At 42.1% G+C, this 23,564-nt stretch overlaps 1 protein-coding gene across 3 annotated transcripts in view; it reads left to right on the top strand.

Moving 5' to 3' along the window:
• Positions 1-23,564, top strand: part of gpm6bb (glycoprotein M6Bb) — a 169,376-nt gene that overhangs the window by 120,331 nt on the left and 25,481 nt on the right. For 2 of the 3 annotated variants that reach the window (XM_048602507.1, XM_048602509.1), the window contains exons 1-3: positions 718-832; positions 19,163-19,349; positions 23,240-23,396. In XM_048602507.1, coding sequence (XP_048458464.1) covers positions 823-832; positions 19,163-19,349; positions 23,240-23,396 — 354 coding nt within the window. In that variant the 5' untranslated portion in view covers positions 718-822. Of the gene's footprint in view, positions 1-717; positions 833-19,162; positions 19,350-23,239; positions 23,397-23,564 lie in introns of those variants that run through there. The other variant, XM_048602508.1, reaches the window with a different exon arrangement.

Genomic DNA, 23,564 nt, shown 5'->3' with positions numbered 1-23,564 from the left:
TTGGCCTGCTGTGTTCATCCAGCTCTGCACCTTGTTGTCACAGTATTCAGGGGATCAATTTTAATGCCCCAAGACCAGGGTAATCTGAGAGAATGGGGCCACCCCATCAGCTGGTAGTGGAGGTGGGCCTCTTAGGAACATGGAGGTAGGGAGCAGGAATAGATCTTTTGGGTTCTTGGGCAACTCCGGAAGATCATGGGTGATCTGTCCCATTTTCCCATATCCTTTGATGTCTTATGCCTGAAAATCTTTCAATCTCTACCTTTAAGTATTTTCATCTGGGCTAGAAAATTCCAAAGATGCATCGGTCACTGAACTGAAGAAATCACACTCCCACCCTTTATCTCAGTCATAAATGACCCGCCTCTTATTCTGAAACCATGCCCACCCCCCTCCCCGGTTCTAGACTCCCCTCTGGCCAGGGGACATATGTTTTCTGCTTCTACGCTATCGAGCTGTCATCAGCTTGAACCTCTGGGGTCAAAGTGATGGAAGTGACCCATGGGGTGAGGTGAACAGAAGGATTTGGGCCAGTGTGTGAACTGGAGAGTCTGTCCGGTGTCAGCCAGGGAATTTGAGCTGTTCCCTCTTCTCTGGAATTGACTGGATGATTGGTAGCTGCTGGCACCATACCAGAATTCAACCCATTTGACTCACAGCTCAGCAATTAGTTCTGGTTTGTCATGAGCTCAACTTCATAACAAATGCTAGGGATTTGACACAGAATACAGGCAGTCCCTGGGTTCCAAACGGGATCTACTCTGAAGTCTGTTCTCAAGTCAATTTTTACGCAAGTTGGAACACTATGCAGGACAGTATAAAATGACTGTTCGTAAGTACAGGAAACGTTATGTTGGATCTTTAAAATTACACCCCTGTATGTGATTGCGTTTGCGAGTACAAGCATTCATAAACCAAGCGCCCTCTGTAACAAACTTTAGTAAACTAATATACTTCAGTTTCATGTGTTCCTCTCTTTAGTTAGGCTGTTTTGGTGCAGTGGTAGTGTCTCCTCCTCTGAGCTAGGACACCTGGGTTCAGGTACCCCCTGCTCCAGAGGATAACAAATCTGAACAGGTTAATTAAAACTCTTCACTCCTTCCTGCTATTGGCATACCTGTTTTCTACATCATTGTGGCCTCTATGAGGTGAACACTGATTTATATCAATTGGAAAGTGAGTTAAAAGAGGACAATCCCTTTCGCCCAGGAATCTTTGAGTCAGTTGTCCAAAAAGGCCACTTTTATCTTGTGGATTAAACTCGGGCTTGAAAGATTGTTAACTCACTGAGGTGCTGGCTAAAGATACTCTGATAGATAGTCCCTGATCTTTATATACAGTTGACATATCAAGGAACTGGTAGGACATGGTAGTGTGTGTATCTTTTACAGATATGCTGTGTATGGTGCATGTAGTTTTCTAATCTTGGTATGCTAGTGGAAAATGCTAAAAATAATTCTCAGGTCTTTGTGTATAACCCATCGATGAACGGTGCCGTGGAATTTGTTAACTTTATGTATACTCCTCTTGCATTACCCAGTGCTTAGTTTTCATGCAGCATTTGTGTTTAAAATCATCCTGAGAATTCCCAGTAAGAGCAGCATTTGTGTAAAAATATAAAATAATTGTGTAACAAAAACAAAAAGTCCTTGAGACACTTAGTGGTCCGGGGGCACCTGTGGAGAGTGAAACAGAGTTAACGTTTCAAGTCTGGTATGACTCTTCTTCAGAACTCAGATGCTGCCTGACCTGCAGATGCTTTCAGCTTTTATTTAAGTTTTCCAACATCCACAGTATTTTGCTAAAAATAGTTTGGTACTTGTTTGAAATTAGTTGATGCACCCTGTTGAAACTCTGGTTGGAAAATAGAGAATGCAAAGCACAGAGGTAAGAAAATGTGAGACTTGGAAATGGATGGGGAGGAGGTGGGCAATGAATAATTGTATGAAATAAACATGGATGCACAGGAAAAAATGGGAGGAAACTGAAAAGGGATTCACCATCCAATACCACAGGAAAATCTTTGTCCATTCTTTATCAAATATCGAACATCTGAAAAGAAACATGCAGTGATAATAACACTGGATTTCCTGGGTTGTGTAGTTTCTGCTTCCTGGTTAAGATGGCACTTCTGAGCTTCCATGCTCTTAGATTTTTTTTATAGAATCCCTACAGTGTGGAAACAGGCCCTTCGGCCCAACAAGTCCATACCGACCCATTTCCCTAATCTACATATCCCTGAAACTCTACGGGCAATTTAGCATGGCCAATCCACCTAGTCTGCACATTTTTGGACTGTGGGAGGAAACCAGAGCACCCAGAGGAAACCCACGCAGACACGGGAAGAATGTGCAAACTCCACACAGTTGCCCAAAGGTTCCTGGCACTGTGAGGTAACAGTGCTAACCACTGAGCCACCGTGCTGCCCTGACACTTCTGGCAATTTCCAACTTAGATATTTGAGATTTCAATCTGTTGTTTATTTCATTATTGGTTTCAGTTTTTTCTCTGCTCCCTGCAACTTTGAGACCCAGGATATCCTTTAGCTGCAACTACATCAATCTTGTTGCCAGTTGTACACTAGCCTGCACCCTAACTACTTAACTCAGCATGGATATTTCACAAAGCCTTCTAGTGCAGTAGTGAATTAGAAAGGATTTTAAGCACTCACAGCCACGATGCACTTACATTTTCAGAACTAAGTCCATCAGGTTGAGCAGGGTTGAGGGGACCCATTTTCCCCATGCTTGCCTTGCAAGGGAAAATATGACAGGATTGTGCCAGCTTTCGATGGCTCAGCTGTCACTCCATCGATAGCATGTGGAGCCCCAGGAGGAGAACACCGTGGGTCAGAATGTGATAGCACTACCAGCAGATACAGCGTTGTGACAACACTGCCTTGAGGAGTAAGTGGGCCGGATAGAAGGCTGGTGAGGGATCAGGTGCCTTGAATAACTATTTGAAACAATACATTTGGTATAAATTTGCTATTCAGAAAGGGGAAATGGATCCATATGATGACATCAACAATCAACCCACAGTCTTTGCAATGGAAGGAAGAAGAAGAAAAAGAAGAACATTGACTTGGACGAGACGAGAAAGAACGGCACAGAAACTGGTAACTGATTGGGCTTCTGATCTACAGTATGGCTCTATGCAAACTCGAATTTTGTTTGCTCCTCTCAGTAAATGTACTTACTTTTGTTGCTGTTTCCTTTGCTGCCACCTTCTGTTGTTAGTTCTTCTAAAGGTAGGTGTGATCCAGCCCCTGACCAGCAACTGCCCGACAGGGTCAAAGTGCTTGCTAGAAGTGCATGTTCAAGGTGACAGCATTTGGCTCCTCTCATTAGCAGTCAATATGTCTCGGGCAAAGAGATATTTGTCTGTTAGCATTGGAAAACATGTGACAGAGTTGTGTGCACGTGAATAAGGTTGGTATAATCTTGTGTATTTGCTGAACAGGGGTGCAGGCATGTTATACTGATGGAAGGACAAGTGAATAGTTGTTAAATGGACATTTACACAGATCCAAAGTCACAAAGAAACTTAAGATGTTCCTCGTGTACATCCTCCAAAGCTGCCATCATTTTGCAAGTCGTAGAGTGGTCTCCTGCAGCTGAGAGGGTACAAGCTGGCAGGCCCACTGCCAGTTTAAGGGGTATACGAATAGTTTCGCACATACTCACTTCTTGGATGCAGCAGAATGTGTGCCGCAGTGATTACATTGATTGAAACTATAACCAGGCAGCAAGCAAGGTGCGGTGCCATATGGATCCGTTAGTATTGGCACTAAGTAATAATTGGAAAGTAAACCATCATGATTTACCTCCAAACACCCAGTCCTAGCACTATCCCAGTTTGGAGGTCAGAAAAATCTATTATTGTATACCTCATTATTTTTCTGTTTTTGGGGAAGTGAGGTGAAAGTTTCATTTACCTACGTCTGGTGGAGTATGTTGGAGCTCAGTGGTACTGATTAGAAAAGCCTGGGCTCAAGTCCTACTCATTTAGGCTGGCACTTATAGTACTGTGCTCAAAGAATGCAGCAGTGTCAGAGCTGTTGGTTTTCAATTGTGATGTTAAACTGAAGCACCATCGTTCCTCTAAAGCCATGGGTGGGTACAAACAATCCATTGGCACTATTTTAATAAAGTGCAGGAGAGTTATCCATATTGTCTTGGCCAACTTGTTATCTGTCAACAAATAATCCACAAATAGACTATCTGGTCATTATCTCATTGACATTTAAGGGATCTTGCTTTGTAAAAGTTAGCTGTTGCATTTACGTTGTAACATTGATTACATCTCAGATAGACTGATTGGCTGTGAAGTACTTTGAGACACCCTGAGATTGTGAAAGTGCTACATAATATAATGCAAGCTCTTTCTATAATGATCCACCACTGATTTGGTGGAGTTGTTCTCCAAGTCACTGGAAATAATCAGCACCAGATCACACACAAAAATGTTCCTTACTGTGAGCAAGAAACAACCATGTCATAGTGAAGAAGCTGTAACACTGCCTTCTTGACAATTAAATCACAGTTGAAGAAACTACCGTTAACTATGCCAAGAATGTATACAAAATAACATTTCCAATTTGTATTAATGTTTCAGATTCAACCATATGTGACCCACATTCAAATATATGATAAATTTTCAGAGAAGTGTAAGGCAGTAGTGATGGGGCAGGGGTGGGTTAACTGTTCTGTTATTTTATTCAGCTCTTCCCTGTTCTACTTCTTATTCAACCTTTTTGAATGTGTTTTAGAGTACAAAATAGGAAGGGAGCAAAATTCTTAAATTGCATCCAGGAGATTTTTTTTAGCCAGTATGTAGAAATCCCAAGAAAGGAGGAAGCAGTTGTGGACCTAATATTTAAATAAATGTTTATGTAAGGCTGGGCAGGTGGAAGGCATAGAAGTAGAGAAGCATTTTGGAGATATGTCCATAACTCAGTTAGATTTAGAATGGTTATGAAAGAGGATAAGGATAGGCTAGAATAAAAGTTCTAAACTGGGAAAGACTAATTTTAATAAGCTAAGATATGATTTGGCCAAAATGGACTGGGAACAGCTATTTGCCGGTAAAATTGTCGGAGGTGTTCAAAGAAGATCTAGATCAAGTATAGAGTAAATATGTTTCCATAAAGACAAAGGGTGGCACCAAGACTGGTGAACTTGGATGTCAAAGGACTTAAAGCTAAAGATTAAGAGAAAAAGAAATTTATAGCAGATGCAAAGGGATCATGAGGAAGATAAAAAGTGCAGTTGTGGGATTTAAAAGGGGAAATTAGGAAAGTTAGGGGAGAAAGCATTAGTGGTTAGAATAAAGGAAAATCCAAAGGAATTTTTCAAAATATGTAAAGTGCAAGATCAAAGTAGGGAGAGAGTAGCACCCATCAGGGAGCATAGCGGTAATGTGTGTATATACCCTGACAATATGGGCATAGCCCTCAATGAGTACTTTACATTGAGCTTCACACTCAATGGACAATGCAGGTATCTCCAATAGGGACTGAAATATTGAGAGAGAGATTATAGATATAGAGAGAGGAGGTACTGACAGGTTTAGCAGCCTTGAAATTGGATAAACCTGCAGTCCCAAATCAGATGTATCCCAAGCTGTTGAGGGAAGCCCCTGGCAGTAAATTTCAAATCCTCTCTGGCCACAGGTGAGGTATCCGGGAAGTAGAGTACTTCTAACGCTGTCCCATTACATTTCTTTTTAAAAAAAGGGAGAACGGGATGGTCCGGGAACTCTACAAGTCAGTCAGTCTAACCTCTGGTGGTGAGGTTAACAGACAGAATTTTGAGGGACGTAATATATTTGCACTTGGAGAGACACGGTTTAATCAGGGACAGTCAGCATGGATTTGTTAAGAGAAGATTATGCTTCACAACTTTGAAATTTTTGAGGAGGTATGTAGGAATCTTGATGAGAACAATGCATTTGAGGTGGTCTACATGGACTTCAGCGAGGATTTCAGTAAGTAAGAACCTATGGGAACCAAGGAAAAGTGGCATGTTGGATCCAACATTAGCCAAGAAGCAGAAAGCAGAGCGTGATGGTAAAGGGATGCTTCTGTGACTTGAAGTCTATTTCCAGTGGGGTTCCTCTAGGCTCAGTGCTGGGGTGTATATTAGTGATTTGGACTTAAATGTTGTAAATATGATCAAGAAGTTTGAGGATGACAAGAATGTTGGTAGGATGTTAAATAGTGAGGAGAATAGCCATAAACTGAAAGAGAAAATCAATGGATTGATCAGCTGGGCAGAACAGTACCAAATGGAATTCAACCCAGAAAAGTGTGAAGTGATGCACTTGGGGAGGGTTAACAAGCCATGGGATAATGCCTTGAATGGTAGGACCTTGGAAAGTGTTGAAGATCAGAGGGACGTTGGTGTGCACATCCACGTGTCCCTGAAGGTAGTAGGGCAAATAGTCAGGTGGATAAGAAGGTGAATGGGATTCTTGCCTTTATTGGCATAGAAAATAAGAGCAGGGAGGTTATGCTGGAACTATACAAATGCTAATGAGGTTCCAACCCTTCTGGTCACCATATTATAGAAAGGGATGTGATTGCACTTGAGTAGGTGCAGAGGGATTTCCCAGAATGTTGCCTAGAGTTAGTTTTTTGGGAGTTCGTGATTGCAGTTATCTAATACAGGAAGATGACCATTTCCAAACAATTTTCAGAAAGTTTGAGTTCCTTCAGCAGCAGTTAAGATGCAATATCTCATTCAATTAGGCAAGTGAAGGAAATCCACGACCTGTGACAGATGAGAATGCTTTACTGATCCCAAAGCCATTCTGGTGAAGGGGGCTGGAGGTGTGAGGATGGCAGTTTTGAGGTGGTAGAAAATTCATTCCTGATTCCTTTGTAACAAATACATGTAACAAGTTCACATTGACAATAAAATAATCAATCAATCAATCAGTCTTCAATGGTAGCCTCTGGCACTAACAGTCTTTGTTCTTTCCTTAGTGTAATATATGGGAATTACTGGTCTCCTCTCAAGAAGATGGTCACTCGTTCCCTTGGATTTTCCCTCTATCTTGATCTCTCTCTTACACATACTCTCCCACTCACTCTCGCTTTCTCTCTCTCTCGCTCTCTCTCTCGTTCCCTCTCTCTCTTTCCCCCCCACCCCCACCACCTTCCCCTGTTGATGTACCTGATTTTGGGAGCTGGTAATCTATGCCGTGCTAATTGCCATTCTAAATCTTCTCAGCCAGTGATACCAGGATGATCACTGCGCCCTTGCCTGCCTTTATCTGAGGGTTAGTAAGTATTCTTCCTGATTTTCTAAAACATTGTATTGAAGGTAGGGTGCATATGGCACCAGGTAAATTGTTGACACTAGCATGATAGGGCATCACAACCATGAATCTTATGACCCTTCCTTTTATTTTCATGTGCTAGAAATTTAACAAGCTCGTTAGTCTTGGAACTATTCAATCAAATCTCAAGGTACACAGCAGATACTAGGAAACATCAATTGTAAAAGGATCTTGATTTCCAACATTGGGCTGAAAGGTCTCAACTATGGAAAGTTTCAATAAGCCTAGGTTGTTTTCCTTGAAGCAGTAAAGATTGAGAGGGGACCTAACAGACCTGTTCAAGGTTCAGGGGCACTGATAGGGTGGATAGAAAGGACATTTCTCCATTAGAAGATGAGGTCAGTAACTGGGAGGGGCATAGATTTAAACTAATTAGTAGATGTTGAAGAGGAGAGCTATTAGAATCATAGAATTCCTACATTGTGGAAGCCAGCCATTTGGCCCATCAAGTGCACATGAACACTCTGAAGAGCATCCCACTTGGACCCAACCCCATCACCCCCTTCCACCCTCTCCCTGTCAACCTGCATTTCCCATGGCTAACCCATCTAGCCTGCACGTGCCCAGACATTATAGACAATTTGGCATGGCCAAACCACCTAATCTGCACATCTTTGGACTGTGGGAGGAAACTGGAGCACCCAAAGGAAACCCACGCAGACGTGAGGAGAATGTGCAAACTCCGCATGGACAGTCGCCAAATGGAATCGAATCCGGGTCCCTAGCACTCTGAAAGTTGTGGATGGTAGAAGTCTGGAACATTGCCTGAAAGGGTGGTTGAGTTAGAAACTCTTGTAACATTTAACCAATGTTTACAGATTCATTTGTATTACCATAACCTCCAAGGCTATGGGCCAACAGCTTGAAAATGGGGTTAATATATTCAGATCTTTGTTGACCAGCATGGTCACTCTGAAGTACCTAGCACTTTTTTTTTGTTAAACTCCAAGCATTTTCTGAACATTAATTGACAGTTTTTTGACAGTTTGACAGTGCCAATCAATTTATGCACTTTTCAGAAAAATTGGTTTGTACTTTTATCAATCCTGAAGGGTGTCTGACATCCTTCCCCAAAGGTGCCATGGAAGCGTATCCATTGGGATACCTTACCTCTCCAAAGTGGGTATCTGACTATCCAAACAAAACTGCAATGTTCTCACCTGCTCTTAGCAGGTCTAATGTGCAGGGTCTGATTCCCACACCACAAGGTGCCAAAATCCCTCTTAAGTGAAGCAGGCTGGTGATTTAACTAGCCTGCTACCTTGTAAAATCTGCACGTGCAAAACCAGGCATGACTATACTCCACTCAATGAAAATGGGAAATGCATGTTTGTTTTGGGGAGGTGAGGAGGTTCAGGGAAAGGGGAGGGGAGTGACTTGTGACTTCTGACTACCTCTGTCACTTTCACCATGCCAAATTTGGCTGTCTGTTGTGGCAGAAAGTGGGCCTTTGTATGTGATCTGGTGTTAACTATTCTCAGTAACAGCAGTACCAAGTCAGCATTAAAGGAAGTTTGAATAAAAGGCAACTGCTCCTACTATCCTGGTAAACTGCTGGGATGGGTAATTTGTGTGGAAATCTTTGTGTGGTGATATCATAGGGACAAGTGCAAGGGAACTGTAAGTGTATAGATATTCCCCTTTTGTAACATTTTTGTATTATGTGGCATGTTAGATCTGTACAGGGTGCCTCTGAAGTGAAGGCTTCATTGAGTGTTGAGTGCCAAGAATAGTCTGCAGTCTGGCTGTAACGTCTCTCCATATGGCCTTTGTACAGGCTTAAACAGTCCCGGTTTTTGCGTGAGACACTACATTATAAAGAGCTTAGACTTTACGTCATTTAATTTTCTATTAAATACTGCAGCTTGAAGTAGTTAGTGAAATGTCTCCCTCTGTGGACAAAACTTAACAAAACTTACATGCAAGTAAGCAAGAGCACAGTGATGATGTTTTCTCCCATTCAGCCTGTGGTTCAGGGAGCTGCTCCAAAGTGACCGCATTGACTTAAACTGTTGCTTGCAGGCCCATTGTGAAATCTTCTCAGGGCCTTGACCCAAACCAGTCCCCAGTAATAACACCAAGCAGCAGCTCCACAGTGTCTGATTTCGATGGAAAGCCTCGTCCTGGTCTCGCTGCTGATGTGTGCAGCCTGGCCTGACTTAAAGTTGATCCACGCCTGACTCTCAACAGATGCCAAGGCCTGGCCTGGCCTGATTCCTGGTGAGGGTAGCTTAGAGACTCAAATCAAGCCAGTGCCTCTACAAACTGTGATAAGTTTTCCTTTGTGAATGGGGGAAAGATGTCTTGAGGGACTAATTCATCTTTATAGATTTTATTAATGACAATTACCTTGAGTTGCTGAATGAATCTCTCCATCAAAACAAATTGGTTGCCAAGAGGAAAGAATATTAGAAGATATGAGATGTGGGATTTACGTATTTGTTTTTTTTACTGCGTGGGGCTAAATGAAGGTAATGTCAATGAGGGGCATGATCATGGAAGGTCTCTGAGCTCCAGCTCCCTCACTCCTGCAAGGAGCAAAACAGAAATTGCTGGAAAAGCTCAGCAGGTCTGGTATTGTCTGCGGAGAGAAATCCGAGTTAAATGTTTTTAAAAGGGTCGAACGACCCTTCTTCAGAACCGATGGTAGCTAAGGAATTGTTGGTTTATATGCATAAGATAGGCTGGGGTAAGGGGGTAAGGAGCAAACAATAGGTGGGAATGGAGCCCAAAGAAAGAAAAGATAGGTTGGACAAATAAAGGATTGGATAACAATTTGATGAGGAGGGTGAATATCTTTTAATGGGGACTGTTAATGGCTAACAATGGGTAGTGTGTAATAGCAGACTCTGTTAACAAGGATTGGTATGTTGAGGTTGGGGTAAGGACATGTGAGAGCTCAAGCCCTGAAGTTACTGAACTCGATGTTGAGTCCAGAAGGCGGCAGGGTCCCCTTACTTCTGCGCAGAGTTGGGGGAGGCAGCATCCTGTCGTAGCCTATCAGTATTCCAGTAGCCTGCCTTGCAGAACAGAAAGACTAGGTTATTCATACGTTGTCTTCATGATGTTAAGGGAGTTGGCGGGAATTGGAGCCTGGGCACTTTCCCATGCAAGTCACTGTGGGCAGCTTTTATGCTGTTTCAGGAAGCTTCTGCATGGTGACAGCAGGCCCCTAAGATAAAGTCTGGATACAACTACAACAACTTTTATTTGTGTGTATTTAACATAGTAAAACCTCCCAAGGCAATTATCACACCAAATTTGACACTGTGCCACATAGAGGGATATTAGGACAGGTAACCAAAATTAAAGGAGCCACATTTTATGGAGCATCTTAAAGGGACAACAAGAGAGGATGAGGTGATTAAGGAGTGATTATTTTCTGACAGTATTTTCTAGTCAGAAGGTTTCACTTCTGTTAGCTAAGAAGCAGCACGGGGAAATTGGACAGTAATGTTGATGATCAGGAGAGGGAATAATTTTAATCAAGCATGACATGCAAATGCAAGCAGCTCATCCGAAGCTGTAGGAAATACCCATCTCCTTCCCAGCCTGACAGCTAATCGAATCCTCTTCATAAGAAACAATAATAGTGCGAACAAGGTTTCTTCCACACCATCTTCAGTGTATTTCTCCAGGGCAGAGAGTGATTCAAACAAGATAACCAGCAGATTGTTGCTGGAATAAAGGGAGAATTGGTTGTTCCTGCCAGGAGACCTTATTGTAAAGCTGGTGGGCAGGACCAGTACATCCAGCTGGAAGCTTCCACTCTCTCCTTTTACTTACTGGAGGAGCGTAGGACTGGAAATGATGGTTGGTGCCTCTCAATGGTCCACTTCATCAAAAATATTTCACAATCCAAAAGAAAAATCGATAGCAAATTTGTGTCACAGATTTATTCCCTGCCCTGCCCGTCTCTCTCTTTCACTTGCTCTCTCTCTTGCTCTCTACCACCCCGTTCAGGATATTCCAAGTTGTTCTTCAGTGTCTAAATATTGGTCACTACCACAAATATAGTCATAACCCTTGTTTCTTTTCTGTTTGTTGCTGCTTCCTCGCACCAGCAATCACCACCCCCCCACCCCCATTCCCCCCCACCCCCACCAAAGCCCTGTTCCTGTGAATTCTTTAAACCCACCGTCAACAACTGTGCTGTGGGGCCAGGTCCCAGCAAATCACTAGCTCATTAGTAACCATGTTTCTATGGAAACACTTCTTTTACAGGCCGGGAGACAAAAGAATGTTTTCAATCCACAGCACTTTACAGAAGAGCACAGTGGCACTTCCAAACAAAATGGCCATTGAAGATTGAATGGATGGAAATGGTTGAGATGTGTTGGAAGGCAGCTTGTGTGTGTGTGTGTGAGAGAGAGAGAGCTCCCTTGCTGTAAAAAGCCCAGTGTACGAAGGAAGCCTGAACTGAAGCCTTTCATTCATGAATATTGATCTTCCGAATTCAGCTTGGGTCATCATTAGCCCATTATCCTTCCTTGTTTACCAACCCTGACTTGGATGCGAATTAAATTTCCAGAAATGGTGCTTTGAATCTTCAGTCACACGTTCTCTGTGCATGTGGCACATTTTAACTTGAGATTCTTGCTTGAGTTTGGGACCCAGCAGCCTCAGGCAGGGAAGTATTGGGTGATTTTACCAGTTCTCAATGTGACTCCTGCATGGAGTGCTTCTTTCAGGAAGGACTCAAGGGGATAAGAGGAAGGGAGGAGAAGGGATACTGGCAGAATAAATTGACTCTTACCAGTAAAACTGATAACAATGGAATAAGGTGGAAATCTGTATTGAGAACATAAAAAACTAGAAACACACAACAGTCTGTCAGAAAAATAAAGTTTAACGTACATCATTTAACAGAACTAAATCAGGAGAGCATCACTGCCTCACCATCTGTTTGTAGAATAATCATTTTGATTGATGTAGATTAAGATGAGAAGACGTGTTGCCTGCAGGAGTTATAGAACCACATCCAACAGCCATATAAAAAAGGGAACTGTATAATACTTGAATGGCAACAATTTGTTGAGCAGAAGAGCAGAAAAGTGAGGCTAGTCATTAATTGAATAGTTTTTACAAAGAGCTGCAGGCCGAAGCTGATTGGGCTCAATGACCTCTGAACTTCGTGATCTATGATCGTTTGAATGGATGACAGATTTTGGAATTTGGTCCTGCATTTTGGGAATTGTTACTGCATCCAAAACTCCCCTGCCTGCTTTAGCCTGGAACACATGTCTTCCTTTTGCTTATTTCCACTCTACTCTTCTTGCTCTCTCCAAGATCAGCTCTACCTCTTTGTCACTCAGGCTCCCAACGTCTGAACAAAATTACTTTGTGATGAAATCTCGGGTGTAAGCCCATATCCTTTCCATGTTACCATACTGAACATTGAGCAGTCATTCATAACCTACGCAACATCTGTAACAACATACCTGCATAGCTCCCTTTCATTTTCTGATGTAATGAATTCCTTGCACTAGATCCCATGTGTATTCTCAGACCACTGGATTGAGTAATCTTGGAAATCCCCCGGTTGACTGAAAAGGAAGGAAAATTGCAGGGTCATGATGACCCAAGATAGATTTGTGTTGTTTCTCACAAGAGTTGGGCTGTAATTTTAGCTTCACCACGCATATCTAAAAGAAAATAAATCAGAAAAGAAGCAGTTCATAAAATCAGTACTCAACCATTCTGAGCGAAACTGCCCTGCAACACAACTGCTTTCCTAAAATTCCACAGCATCCTTCCTGTATCGCGAAAATCTATCTCAACAAATATTCATTATCATGCCATTATTTGGACAGTTTATTTTACTTCAAATGCTTTTGACGGGCAGAGAAGATTCTACCAAGTTTAGGCCATCGTTGTCTCAGATCTCATGTTTTCCTACTTTCTGACCTATACTATTCTTTTGGTTTGTACATTCATTCACTTCATTTGTTCAAAATGATATACTGGACAGGTTTGGCAATTTCTGAAAAGCCACCCTAGTTAGAACCTGTACTTAACTTTCCTAACTACATTGAATAAGCTGTAAACCAGCTTGTTTAGATAATTCAGATTCCCTGGTTTCAACTGCCCTTTAGAGTACCTCACTTTGATGGTGTAAACTCTGTGTGCCAGCAGACCCTCACTTTCAGTCTTTTGTTTCCCAGTGTTTAAAACAGTGGCACGTTTAAAAAAAAAAGTGCGGTCCTGCATTCCTTGGAAGGAGCTGGGGATTTGTTCAGTTCTGGCGCCTGGATTATTGTGAGAGATCAGAAGGCCATGGGAATAAGGAAAAAGCAATGCCGGAGTTTCCCTTCAAGTCTGCTTTTAACTCCCCGTTCCTTCAGAGTGCTGTAGCCTCATTGTTACGGTCAATTGTGTCCATAGGAATCCTGCAACCACAGCACAATCGTTCAAGGAATCTTGTACATCTGTTCCCCCCAAGGATTTAAAGGGGCCGCCGTCTTTGTTGGAGAAGTGTTTGATAGGCAAACAAAAGGAGGAACAGTTTGCAAAGCACTGCAGGGTGATGGCAGTTCATATCGAATTGTGTCGTGGTGTCACTAGAATATTCTTGTGTGGGTTATCTGTGAGAAATCATTTTCAGACTTTGTATGCATGGCCAACTAATTTGGACTCATATTGGCTGTGAATTTCAAGCCAACGTTTGGAAAATCATTGGAGATGTCGATCCAAACTTTTCGAATGGCACTACTAGCAGGCAAGGCTCTATTCCAGCACGATTAAAATAAGTATCTATTGGCGTTCACAGGCACTTCTCAGCCATTCAGTCATTTTTGTAATCCTCCTCCTCCTCCCTCCCTCTTGCACTCTCTCACACACACGCATACACACACACACACACACACACACACACACTCTCACACACACACACACTCTCTCTCTCACACACACACACATATATCTTTGGACTGATTCTGTCTGTTTCACTTGCAGTTTATTTTTCCAACTCCACATCCAATCCCCAGAGGTTTATGTTTTCTAGCAGAGGGCACAAAGTGACAGTCAGGTTTTTATTTTTATGTGCATGTTTGAGAAAGTTTCTCCTCCCGGTTTCTAATTTCTCTCATTCCCTGTATTTTTGGCCACCTGCTCTCTTGCCACAATGGAGGCACACAATCTGCTGTCAAAACAGCAACTAAGAGCTGCCAGAGATCTCCAGTGTGCGGTCACAAATCTTCTCTCTGTTTCCCTTCTGTCTGAAAGCTGAGTGTGATTTCCTTGGTTTGAGACTTCCATAGCAAGCAGAAATTCATTCAGAAACTAGCTGTCATGGGATCAATGCAGCGTCTATCCCTGCTCAGTGGAATCCAAGTGCCAACTTATAATGTTTAGCACTACTATATATTTGACTGCGCCCATTCATGTTAACAGCTTCTTTGCTCAGAGGTACGATGGCCTACTCTATTGCTGTCGCCTCTGGCCCTCTCATTTGTCAGACTGATTGATGGAGTAGGCTAGACATTGCTCTTCTAAATTTAGCACCTATTTTCAGTGGGTTGAATGAGACATTCTTGGGGTGTCTTCTCAATCCAGTTCCTAAAAAGAATGGACAGGAGAATTACTTCCTTCAAACTCAAGTTCTTGCTGTTCAGAGACTGCACAATATTGGATAGCTGGGCGATTTCATTCTAGTAGCATGACTAGATATGGTTGTCATTAATTTGGTATTTCACATTGGTGGTAAACTTACAACTAGCTGCATACACTGTACAGAAGCATGTACAGCGCCGTCATACCAAGAACATGTATTTACGTTGAACATTTCAGAACTTCAGAGAACCCCACGGTGCAGTCACGGTGAGAATGAACAAAATACGGCAGTCAATTGATCACAGCAAGACCCCACAGATAATATAAATGATCAGGTTATTGTTTTGTGTAAGGCATTGTTGGAGAGGATACACACTGGCCAGAACACTGGGGAGAAAACCTTTATTCTTCCTCGAATGGTTGCTGTGGGACCTCTTGAATCAAAGATGACATCTTAGACTGTGCAGTACTCCTGTAACAACGTATATCGCTTAAGATCTGTTGCACATTTGCCAGTTAGAATGTATTCTGTTATTTGTATTAATCCACAAACAAATCTGAAAGGATTTAATTTGATATTCCCTGTTTAAAACTAAGTTTTACAAAATGTATGGTACAGTGTTAATGTGATAACCAATATAGAAACTCATCAGTTTGTATACTGTATTTACCAGTAATAGTAATTAGAGAGCATTCAGTGGTACTCCTGTCATGACTGGTATGATTTCCTTTGTCATTATCAGGCTTGGCGATCAGCTTTATCAGAGTTGTCTTCCATTACAGCTACAGGACATTTTTTGTAGGGAAACATGCGAAAAACAATTATTTTTATTGTTGTTTAGATAAACAGCTCCCAAGCATAACCTAGAAACAGAATTTGGAAAGTGATCATGTGGAAGTGAGTCAAGGTTAATGTTGTAAGATGGATTTTCGCCACAGCTCATTGTTGGATAAAATCCATCTGGTAGATCTGTTGCTATCCTTCTCCTTGTTGGCAGGAAACTACTGGATCTGGTTGATTTGGTGTGGCAGAGGAAAACTACCCTGGTGGTCTAACAAGATGTAATTTAACAACCAGGTACACGTTATAGTGATGTGATAAACTACTGAGGAATACTGAGACAATGAGGGACACTTTACATCTAACCATGTGGAAGCCTGAAGTTCTTTTCCCACACCTCCATGATTACTTGTGACATCTTCATATTGGGCAGTGCCTAATGTATTCTTCAGCATTGGCCCTTTCAGAGCTTCACTCCATTCCCCAATAGCTAAATGGTTCATGGGGGAGAAGGGAGTGAGGATCTTTTTGGTATCTAGAGAAACAGATAATTCAGCTTTTTAAATTGCCTGTTTGAGTGGATGACAGATTTTGGAATTTGGTTCTGCATTTTGGGAGTTGTTACAGATGTTGAATATGTTAGGAATGGGAGCAATTATAGATCTGGGAGCTGATTACAAATGCTAGTATATTAAAGATGTCAGTAATAAACACAATCTCATTAGTTTAATTGCATTTTTGAAATCTGTCAGAATGTAAATGTGTTCTGTATTAATGATGAGTAGTATGGACTCCAGAAAAAAAAGTTGCTGCTTTTAATTTTTGTAATGCTGAGATTTTGGCTCCTATTTGGAGGAGATTGTGCTGAATTCATATCCAGATATCTCAGTACAGATTTCTGTACAAATACGTAAACTGGAAATGCTCAACAAGTCTGATAGCAACTAAAGGGAGAGAAATGGAGTTCACGTTCGGGTTTACCACCTTTCTACGGACCTGGAACTCTAACTCTGTTTACTGTCTCAAATGCTGCTGGGCTGCCTGAATATTTCCAGCATTTTCCATTTCTATTTAACATTACCGACATCTGCAGTACTCTGAAATGGTTTTTGCAAGGTCATCCATTTTCAATGTATGTGTTGTTTTCTGTCCAAATCCAACTCCATTATTCAGACACTCTTGTTTGCCCTGTAACAATTAGCATACAACATTTATAATCGCAACTGTTTCTGACTAGTTGTAACCTCACTGCATTATTTGGCTGTTTTTCCCATTGACTAAGCCACGGTGACTTTAATCTAGCACTTGTTGTATAAGGATCTGAAAGGGCTAATGCTGAGGAGTGCCATCTATTCATGATGGCCCAGGCTTGGTGGGAGAACACCTGAGGATTTTGAAGGAGTAAGATGTACCATTTGGGACTTCCTTATAGCCTCTGCAATATTGTCTATCACTTAATTGTAATTTGTCCATAGGCGCTAGCATGCAATATACTACATCTTATTTAAGATGACAGCCTCTTCTTAGAGTACAAAGTGGTTTCCCTCTACCACACTAGGCCCTACAGACAGATCCCTATCCTGAAAGACTTTGTCAGCAACAAATTTACTCTGAAGTAAGTAGCAGAACAGAGAACTCACAAAACAGAATGACCAATGGTTCTGATTGCAATTGTGCAATGATGCTGACAGAGATTGTACCTGTCCTGTACCAGTTGTGACAAAAGTGTGGAATAGAGGGAATCTATGCTGCAGGAAAATATTTTGATACTTGTCTTGCTTTATCCTGTCCGCAAGTCACTGCACGTCTGGCCTGTTCCAGGCTATAAGATGTCCTTGAACACAGAAAAATGGCTTTAATTTTGAGTCTGCCTTTTTTTTTTTTGAAACTCATGCATTATTTTTAGTTGGAAGGATGTGTGCTTCCAGCTGCTAAGATATACTGCGTTAATGTTGGTGTCAGGGAGGGTTACAAATGTGAACTGAGGTAAAATATTCTTCAGTTCCCATTGGTCCCATCCCTGAGGAGCCTGCTTCCTTGACATGACATCAGTGGCTAAGATTGATATTCTGACTGTGAAGGATGGCAGATACAATCCCAACACCTCAACACCATATCCCAGGATGGCAGTTTGGTCTGCCCATGGACTGACAGTCTGTATCAATGTGGGTATATGTCGATCCATTGAAAATTCCTAAGAAGTGCACCAAAATTATATAGTATCTAGTAAATTCTCAAACCAGGGTTTTCCAGCCCCTGGATTGCCAGTCATCTATTGTCCAGGGTTATGCTAGATGGAAGAGACGTTTAACATAATAAAGTCATCAATTTGCCTCGTGTATTCAATCAGCTTCATAGGGGAAGATGCAATACTTTTTTAACAAATGGAATCGTGAGGTTGACACTTGGATTATGTTTGTGCACACCCTTGATCATGACCACTGACATCACTGGAGTTTAGAGGGTTCCAGGAGGGTCTCCAATGAATGACCTATCAGGAGTTCGAGGGTACATCTGTGGCACCCTCCACACTATAGAATTTGGTAACTTCAGCTGGTTCCATCTCAAATGTGTGCCACCAAATTGCTCTTTAAATAATAATCTGAAAGCCTCTGTGGCCCTATTCAAATCCTTCCTCAGAGTTTTCAGGATTCTGACATTTCTACTCTCAACCTACATTTGGAAGCAGGATCCACCACTCTGGAGAAATGGAAACTATGTGCATTAGCTCATCCTGGTCAGGGCCAGCAGCCTGGCTGTCAATTTATACAGCAAGATGCTTCACCATCACTGGGGCAAAAGGTCATCTAGTAGCTCTTGTGATGTTTCACAACCTGTGTCCCACAGTGGCACAGGTCGCAACAGGGATTGTCTAAAGAAATTATGGTGATTCCCCATCCTTTAAAGTTCATGGTTAGAAAATCATAGTACTCTCTGCCAGGAACATGAGATTATACTGTAGGCCTCATGGGATTCTTCTGATCTTCACCAGAACTAAGTTCTTTTAAGACTGAGATTGATCCATTTTTCTTAGGTGAGGGTGGAAAGGTGGAACATAGAGTTCAAGCAGGGAGATGATGTGGTGATTATAGATCAGTCTCAATCCAATTGAATGGCAAAGCAAGCTCCAGGGCCAATTGGCCTAGTCATGTTCCAGTATTCTTTTCAGTTTGTTGGAAATAAAGTTTAAGTAGAAAATGGATCATCTTCAGAACGTCTGCAACGAAGCTATTGCTGTTGGTGCGCTAAGGAATTTTGCTTCCAATGCTTTATGTCAACTGCTTAAAAGCAGATGATTTATGATCAGATGCATTGAATAGTACAGTTCCGGTCTGAATGAAAGTGTTTGTACAGTATGTTCTGTACCTTCTTACTTCTGGGCAATTAGCTGCTCCCTAGAGAAATGCAGGTACATTTTTGACTGGAGAAGTGTTCCTAGTTATGCAGGAGCTTCCCGTTTACAGCTGTGCTTTCTTCTGCCCTCAGGTTGTTTCGAGTGCTGTATTAAGTGCCTTGGAGGAGTTCCGTATGCGTCGCTGCTGGCAACAATTCTGTGTTTCTCTGGCGTGTCGCTGTTCTGTGGCTGTGGCCATGTGGCTCTAACCAAGGTGGAAAGGATTGTGTCCCTATACTTCTCTCTCAACTCAAGTGACCATGCCTTGCTGACTGATGTGTAAGTATGTAAAACCTGTCTGGCACCGTCCCTTACTGTGACATTATCCCTGAAAAGCCCTAATTTAGGATTAGTCAGTGTGGTGGCTTCCTGCTGTGCCCCATGTCGAAAGGAAATGCTGCTTGACAACAGACCCTGAGCCGTTATTTATTCTGAATAAAGAAGCAGATCTCCTGTGGCATTACCGTAGTGAGTCAGAGGATTGGCTGTTCCCTGTTTGCACCATGTTGGGAGGAACATCAAGGCTGCTGATTTATAGTGGGCTGAATAAGTCAAATTTCATTTTTTTTATTAAAAGGCATTGTGTAATCCTGGATGATCTTTTGGTGATCGCATTCTACCAACTGCCCAGCAAACTCTGAAAACCATACACGAGTGTGCTTGTCAAGCTAAATGTATAATGTCTGAGCTTGTAGTGTCACTGGACGAGAAACCCAGAGCCCAGAACAATGTTCTGGGGACATGTATTCGCATTCACCACGGCAGATAATGAAATTTGAATTCAATTTTTCAAAAAAAAAATGTCTGGAAGTAAAAGCCAGTTTAATGGTGACCGTGTAACCACAGTCGATTGTTATAAAAACCCAATGGCTTCATTAATTTCCTTTAGAGAAGGAAATCCGCTGTCCACGTGTGGTCTGGCCTACATGTGACTCTAGACTCAGTTATGTGATTCACTGTTAAGTCCCGCCAGGGCAATTAGAATCGGTAACAAATGCTGTTCTAACCAGTGGCACCTACATCCCATGAACACTTAAGAAGAAATTTAGTTTATTGAATTTTAATTCCTTATTTAAAACTGGGGATATACAACAAGCAGGAATGCCAGTTGTGATCAGACATCTGTAAACGGGGAATCTGTAGTACTGGGATTAGCTTGTCTAGTAACCTACAGCTCCTTCCCTGGAAACTGCACTGATAAAATTAGAATTTGCCATATTCCAGCTCTGTCTAAACTGTAGCTTTTCTGAATGATTCCCTCCTAAGCTGAAGGTAGGAATGCTCCCAATATGTTATGGATTTCTGAGGCCTCGGTAAATCTGGATTTGGGGTTAAAGCAGTGGACACAGTCCTAGGCCCCAATAACCTGGGAACGGTGCAGGAACTTTCTGTCCTGGGAGTGGGTGTGCAGCTGCATTCTGGTGGTGGGAGCCAATGTTTGGCAGAACGGGAGTGGAAACTAGGATTCGTTGGGGGTGGGGTTGGGTGGTGGCAAGAGAAGAGGAGAGGGCAACAGTTTGACAGGTTGGTAACATTTATGAAGTCTGCCCGCCCCACACAGCTGAGAAGTCCCAAGACAGTCAGCCATCCCTCGGTTTGTGCAAGGGATAATTCGATTGTCAGATCTGAAGTCCAGGCTGTGCCGTTCCCTGGAACCTCTTAACCTTGGTCCATGTGGAAATTGGAGACACTGTCTGGCTTGGCGGATTGTGTAAGGCTGAACTGGAACCGTGGGCTCTCCATATCCAGAGAACCCGTACACCTGGGCGGCCTCCAATAGATTTTTCTCTAGAAAATCCTCAAAGTGGCAAAACTAGTCTGGCGCCATTTTCCAGGGAGCTGCTCCTGCTCTTTTACTGGATTTTCTCCAGAGGGCTGGCTCCGCTCCTGAGGAAATTCAGGAGGCCCTTATGCTATGGCACACATGAATGTTTCCGCTATAGATGGGAGTGCTCCTCGTGCTGCCCCTGCCCTCTGAAAAGATATTGCCAGCTCAGGAATGGGCAACCTCCTTCCGTCCTCCTCTTCTGCCTCTTACTTGACGGCTACTCAAGACAGGGGGTTTGGAATGTAATCCAGCCAGGCTTCAGCCTCCTGGTTTGGGCTTGCCTTACTGTCACATTCCCCCCAGAACCACATTTGGGTGTGTTTTTATCCCATTCAGAGTCTGCTTTGCTGTAGTTCTTTGTGCATTGGGATCTGGATTGGACAGACCTCATTGTTATAGATTTTTAAACAGTTAGTTATGGAAGCAGTTTAGCTTAACAGGAGGAATTTATTTGGCATTTTGTGGATCCCTGGCTATTTCTGGAGATGGTTTATTTTAAGGCGATGTGAGTTGCAATTTGGACTGCAGGGAAGTTGGTTAAAGGTGCAATTTTCTTCAGAACATAAAAGCCTTTGGATATAAAGCTACGCCTCTATCTAATTACCCTGCAGATCAGCAGTTCACCATTTGTCAGAGAACTTGAGTGCTTACAAAAACATTCAGTCTTGTTCATAGAACATTGTTTTTCTATATATGACTGCTCCAGTTGTATGTATATACACTGCTGACATGGCTGAAGAGTTCTACTTTGAAAGAAGGGACACAATAGAAAATGGAGCTATTTTTAAGACAGTTGTAGCTCAAATGTCTCCACATCTTGTGATGTTTTGATTTGGAATGAAAGAGAAACAAAACGTAGTATATATTTCTTTCTAATGACCCCACCGAGACATTGAGCAATCTCCTGTTATTCAGTTTGTTCCAGTTTGCACGCTGTGAATTCTATTGACTTGTCCCTGGTTTCAACAGGATGGCCTGCAGCAACAAAGATAACAGCAGCAAGTCAAGGTGGTCTGTAGTACTAGTCACTAATGACTCCTCATTTGGCTCAATGTTAATTTTTGGTTTGATTGTGTGGGGCATTTTACTATGTTGAAGGTACTAGGGGAAGAGATTTTTTAGCTCCGATGTCTAGATGGTTAAGAGTGTGATACAGAATACCACTAACAGGTTGGGTTCAATTCCTGTAACAGCTGAGATAGTTCTTGTGTCCTGTCTCATGGTGATAACATGGTGTTTGCCCTGCTTAGCAAGCCTCAGACAATGAAGATACTGGATAGAGAGAGAAAGGAAGGCTGTATATAAATGTAAAATTTTGTCATCTACAAGCAATTTGAAGAGGAAAGGATGATTTTGAAAATCAAAGATGTTCTGCTTTGAAAAATTGTGAGATGTTAAGTAATTTAATTCTCATCAAACTGTCTCCTCCACATTCCATGGAGGGTTTCTCACTTCATTATGCTTTTTGTATTGATCATCTCCAGCCCACTGCTGAAAATGTCATGCTCCCCAGTGTGTAGGAAAATGCCTTGAACTGCTGCTGTTTTGGACGTCATGTTAAGTTTTGTAACAGGGGACAGTAAGGAGGATAGCACTGCCCCTTGTAAATCCTCTCCCTTCCTGTTGCGATGCTATCCATTTAATGATTTGAGCTGTATTTTAAAGAGTAGGGAGCAAAACAAGTGAAAAACCTGGAACTTGGTTCAGAAATTCCATGGTACTACTTTATGAATGGTTAATAGATTGTTTCAATGTTTATTTTTGTCATTTTAGTGGAGAATTATAACCCACTGATTCCAAACGTGTGCCTATCAAAAAGAGTTTAAGACAAATGCATTAACCATTTAGGAGCAAATTACTGCAGATCTGGAATCTGTACTGAAAACAAAAATGCAGGAGATCATAGTGGATCAGGCAGTATTCATGGAGAGAGCAAGCTAACATTTCGAGTCTAGATGAAGAGTCATCCAGACCTGAAACATGAGTTTGCTCTCTCTCCACAGATGCTGTCTGACCTGCTGTGACTTCCAGCACTTTTTGTTTTCAGTGTATTAACCATTTGCTTCGTAGTTTTCTACAACTTAGCTATGACTTCTGCACACATTGGAGAGTGTATCTTCCAACATTTATGATTTCAGTTTTCTGGCATCACACACGTATTGAATCAATAATCAAAGTTGCCTCTAATTTTGCCAATTTGCTTTCTTTTTAACTCTTGTTTTTACTCATCAGTTGAAAAGTGAAGTTTGACGTGAAAGCCTATTTTTTTTTCTTCCAGACGTACAGCTTGGAAAATGTTTGCGCTGCAATGTGTGACATTTACCTCTTTGTCTCTCTTCAGAATCCAGATGATGCAGTATGTCATCTATGGAATTGCTTCATTCTTCTTCCTCTATGGAATAATCCTTCTGGCAGAAGGGTTTTACACCACAAGCGCTGTAAAGGAAATTCATGGCGAGTTCAAGACCACTGTGTGTGGACGCTGCATCAGTGGAATGGTATGAACAACAGGCTGTAGTTCCTCATTTCAGAACTATCTTTGTGTTGGCATTCCAAGTATACCTGACAAACAGAGCTATGAGTTTACAGCAAAGGAACTGGGTTTGGCAAAAAGAATGCTGAGCGTGAGTGCACTGCCTTACTGGATGATCATTTTGACCTAATGT

This window comes from Rhincodon typus, chromosome 11, assembly GCF_021869965.1.
Source record: "Rhincodon typus isolate 14 chromosome 11, sRhiTyp1.1, whole genome shotgun sequence".
NCBI lineage: Eukaryota > Metazoa > Chordata > Chondrichthyes > Orectolobiformes > Rhincodontidae > Rhincodon > Rhincodon typus.
The sequence above is the reverse complement of the archived record's forward strand: the minus strand, read 5'-3'. Positions and strand labels throughout refer to the sequence as shown.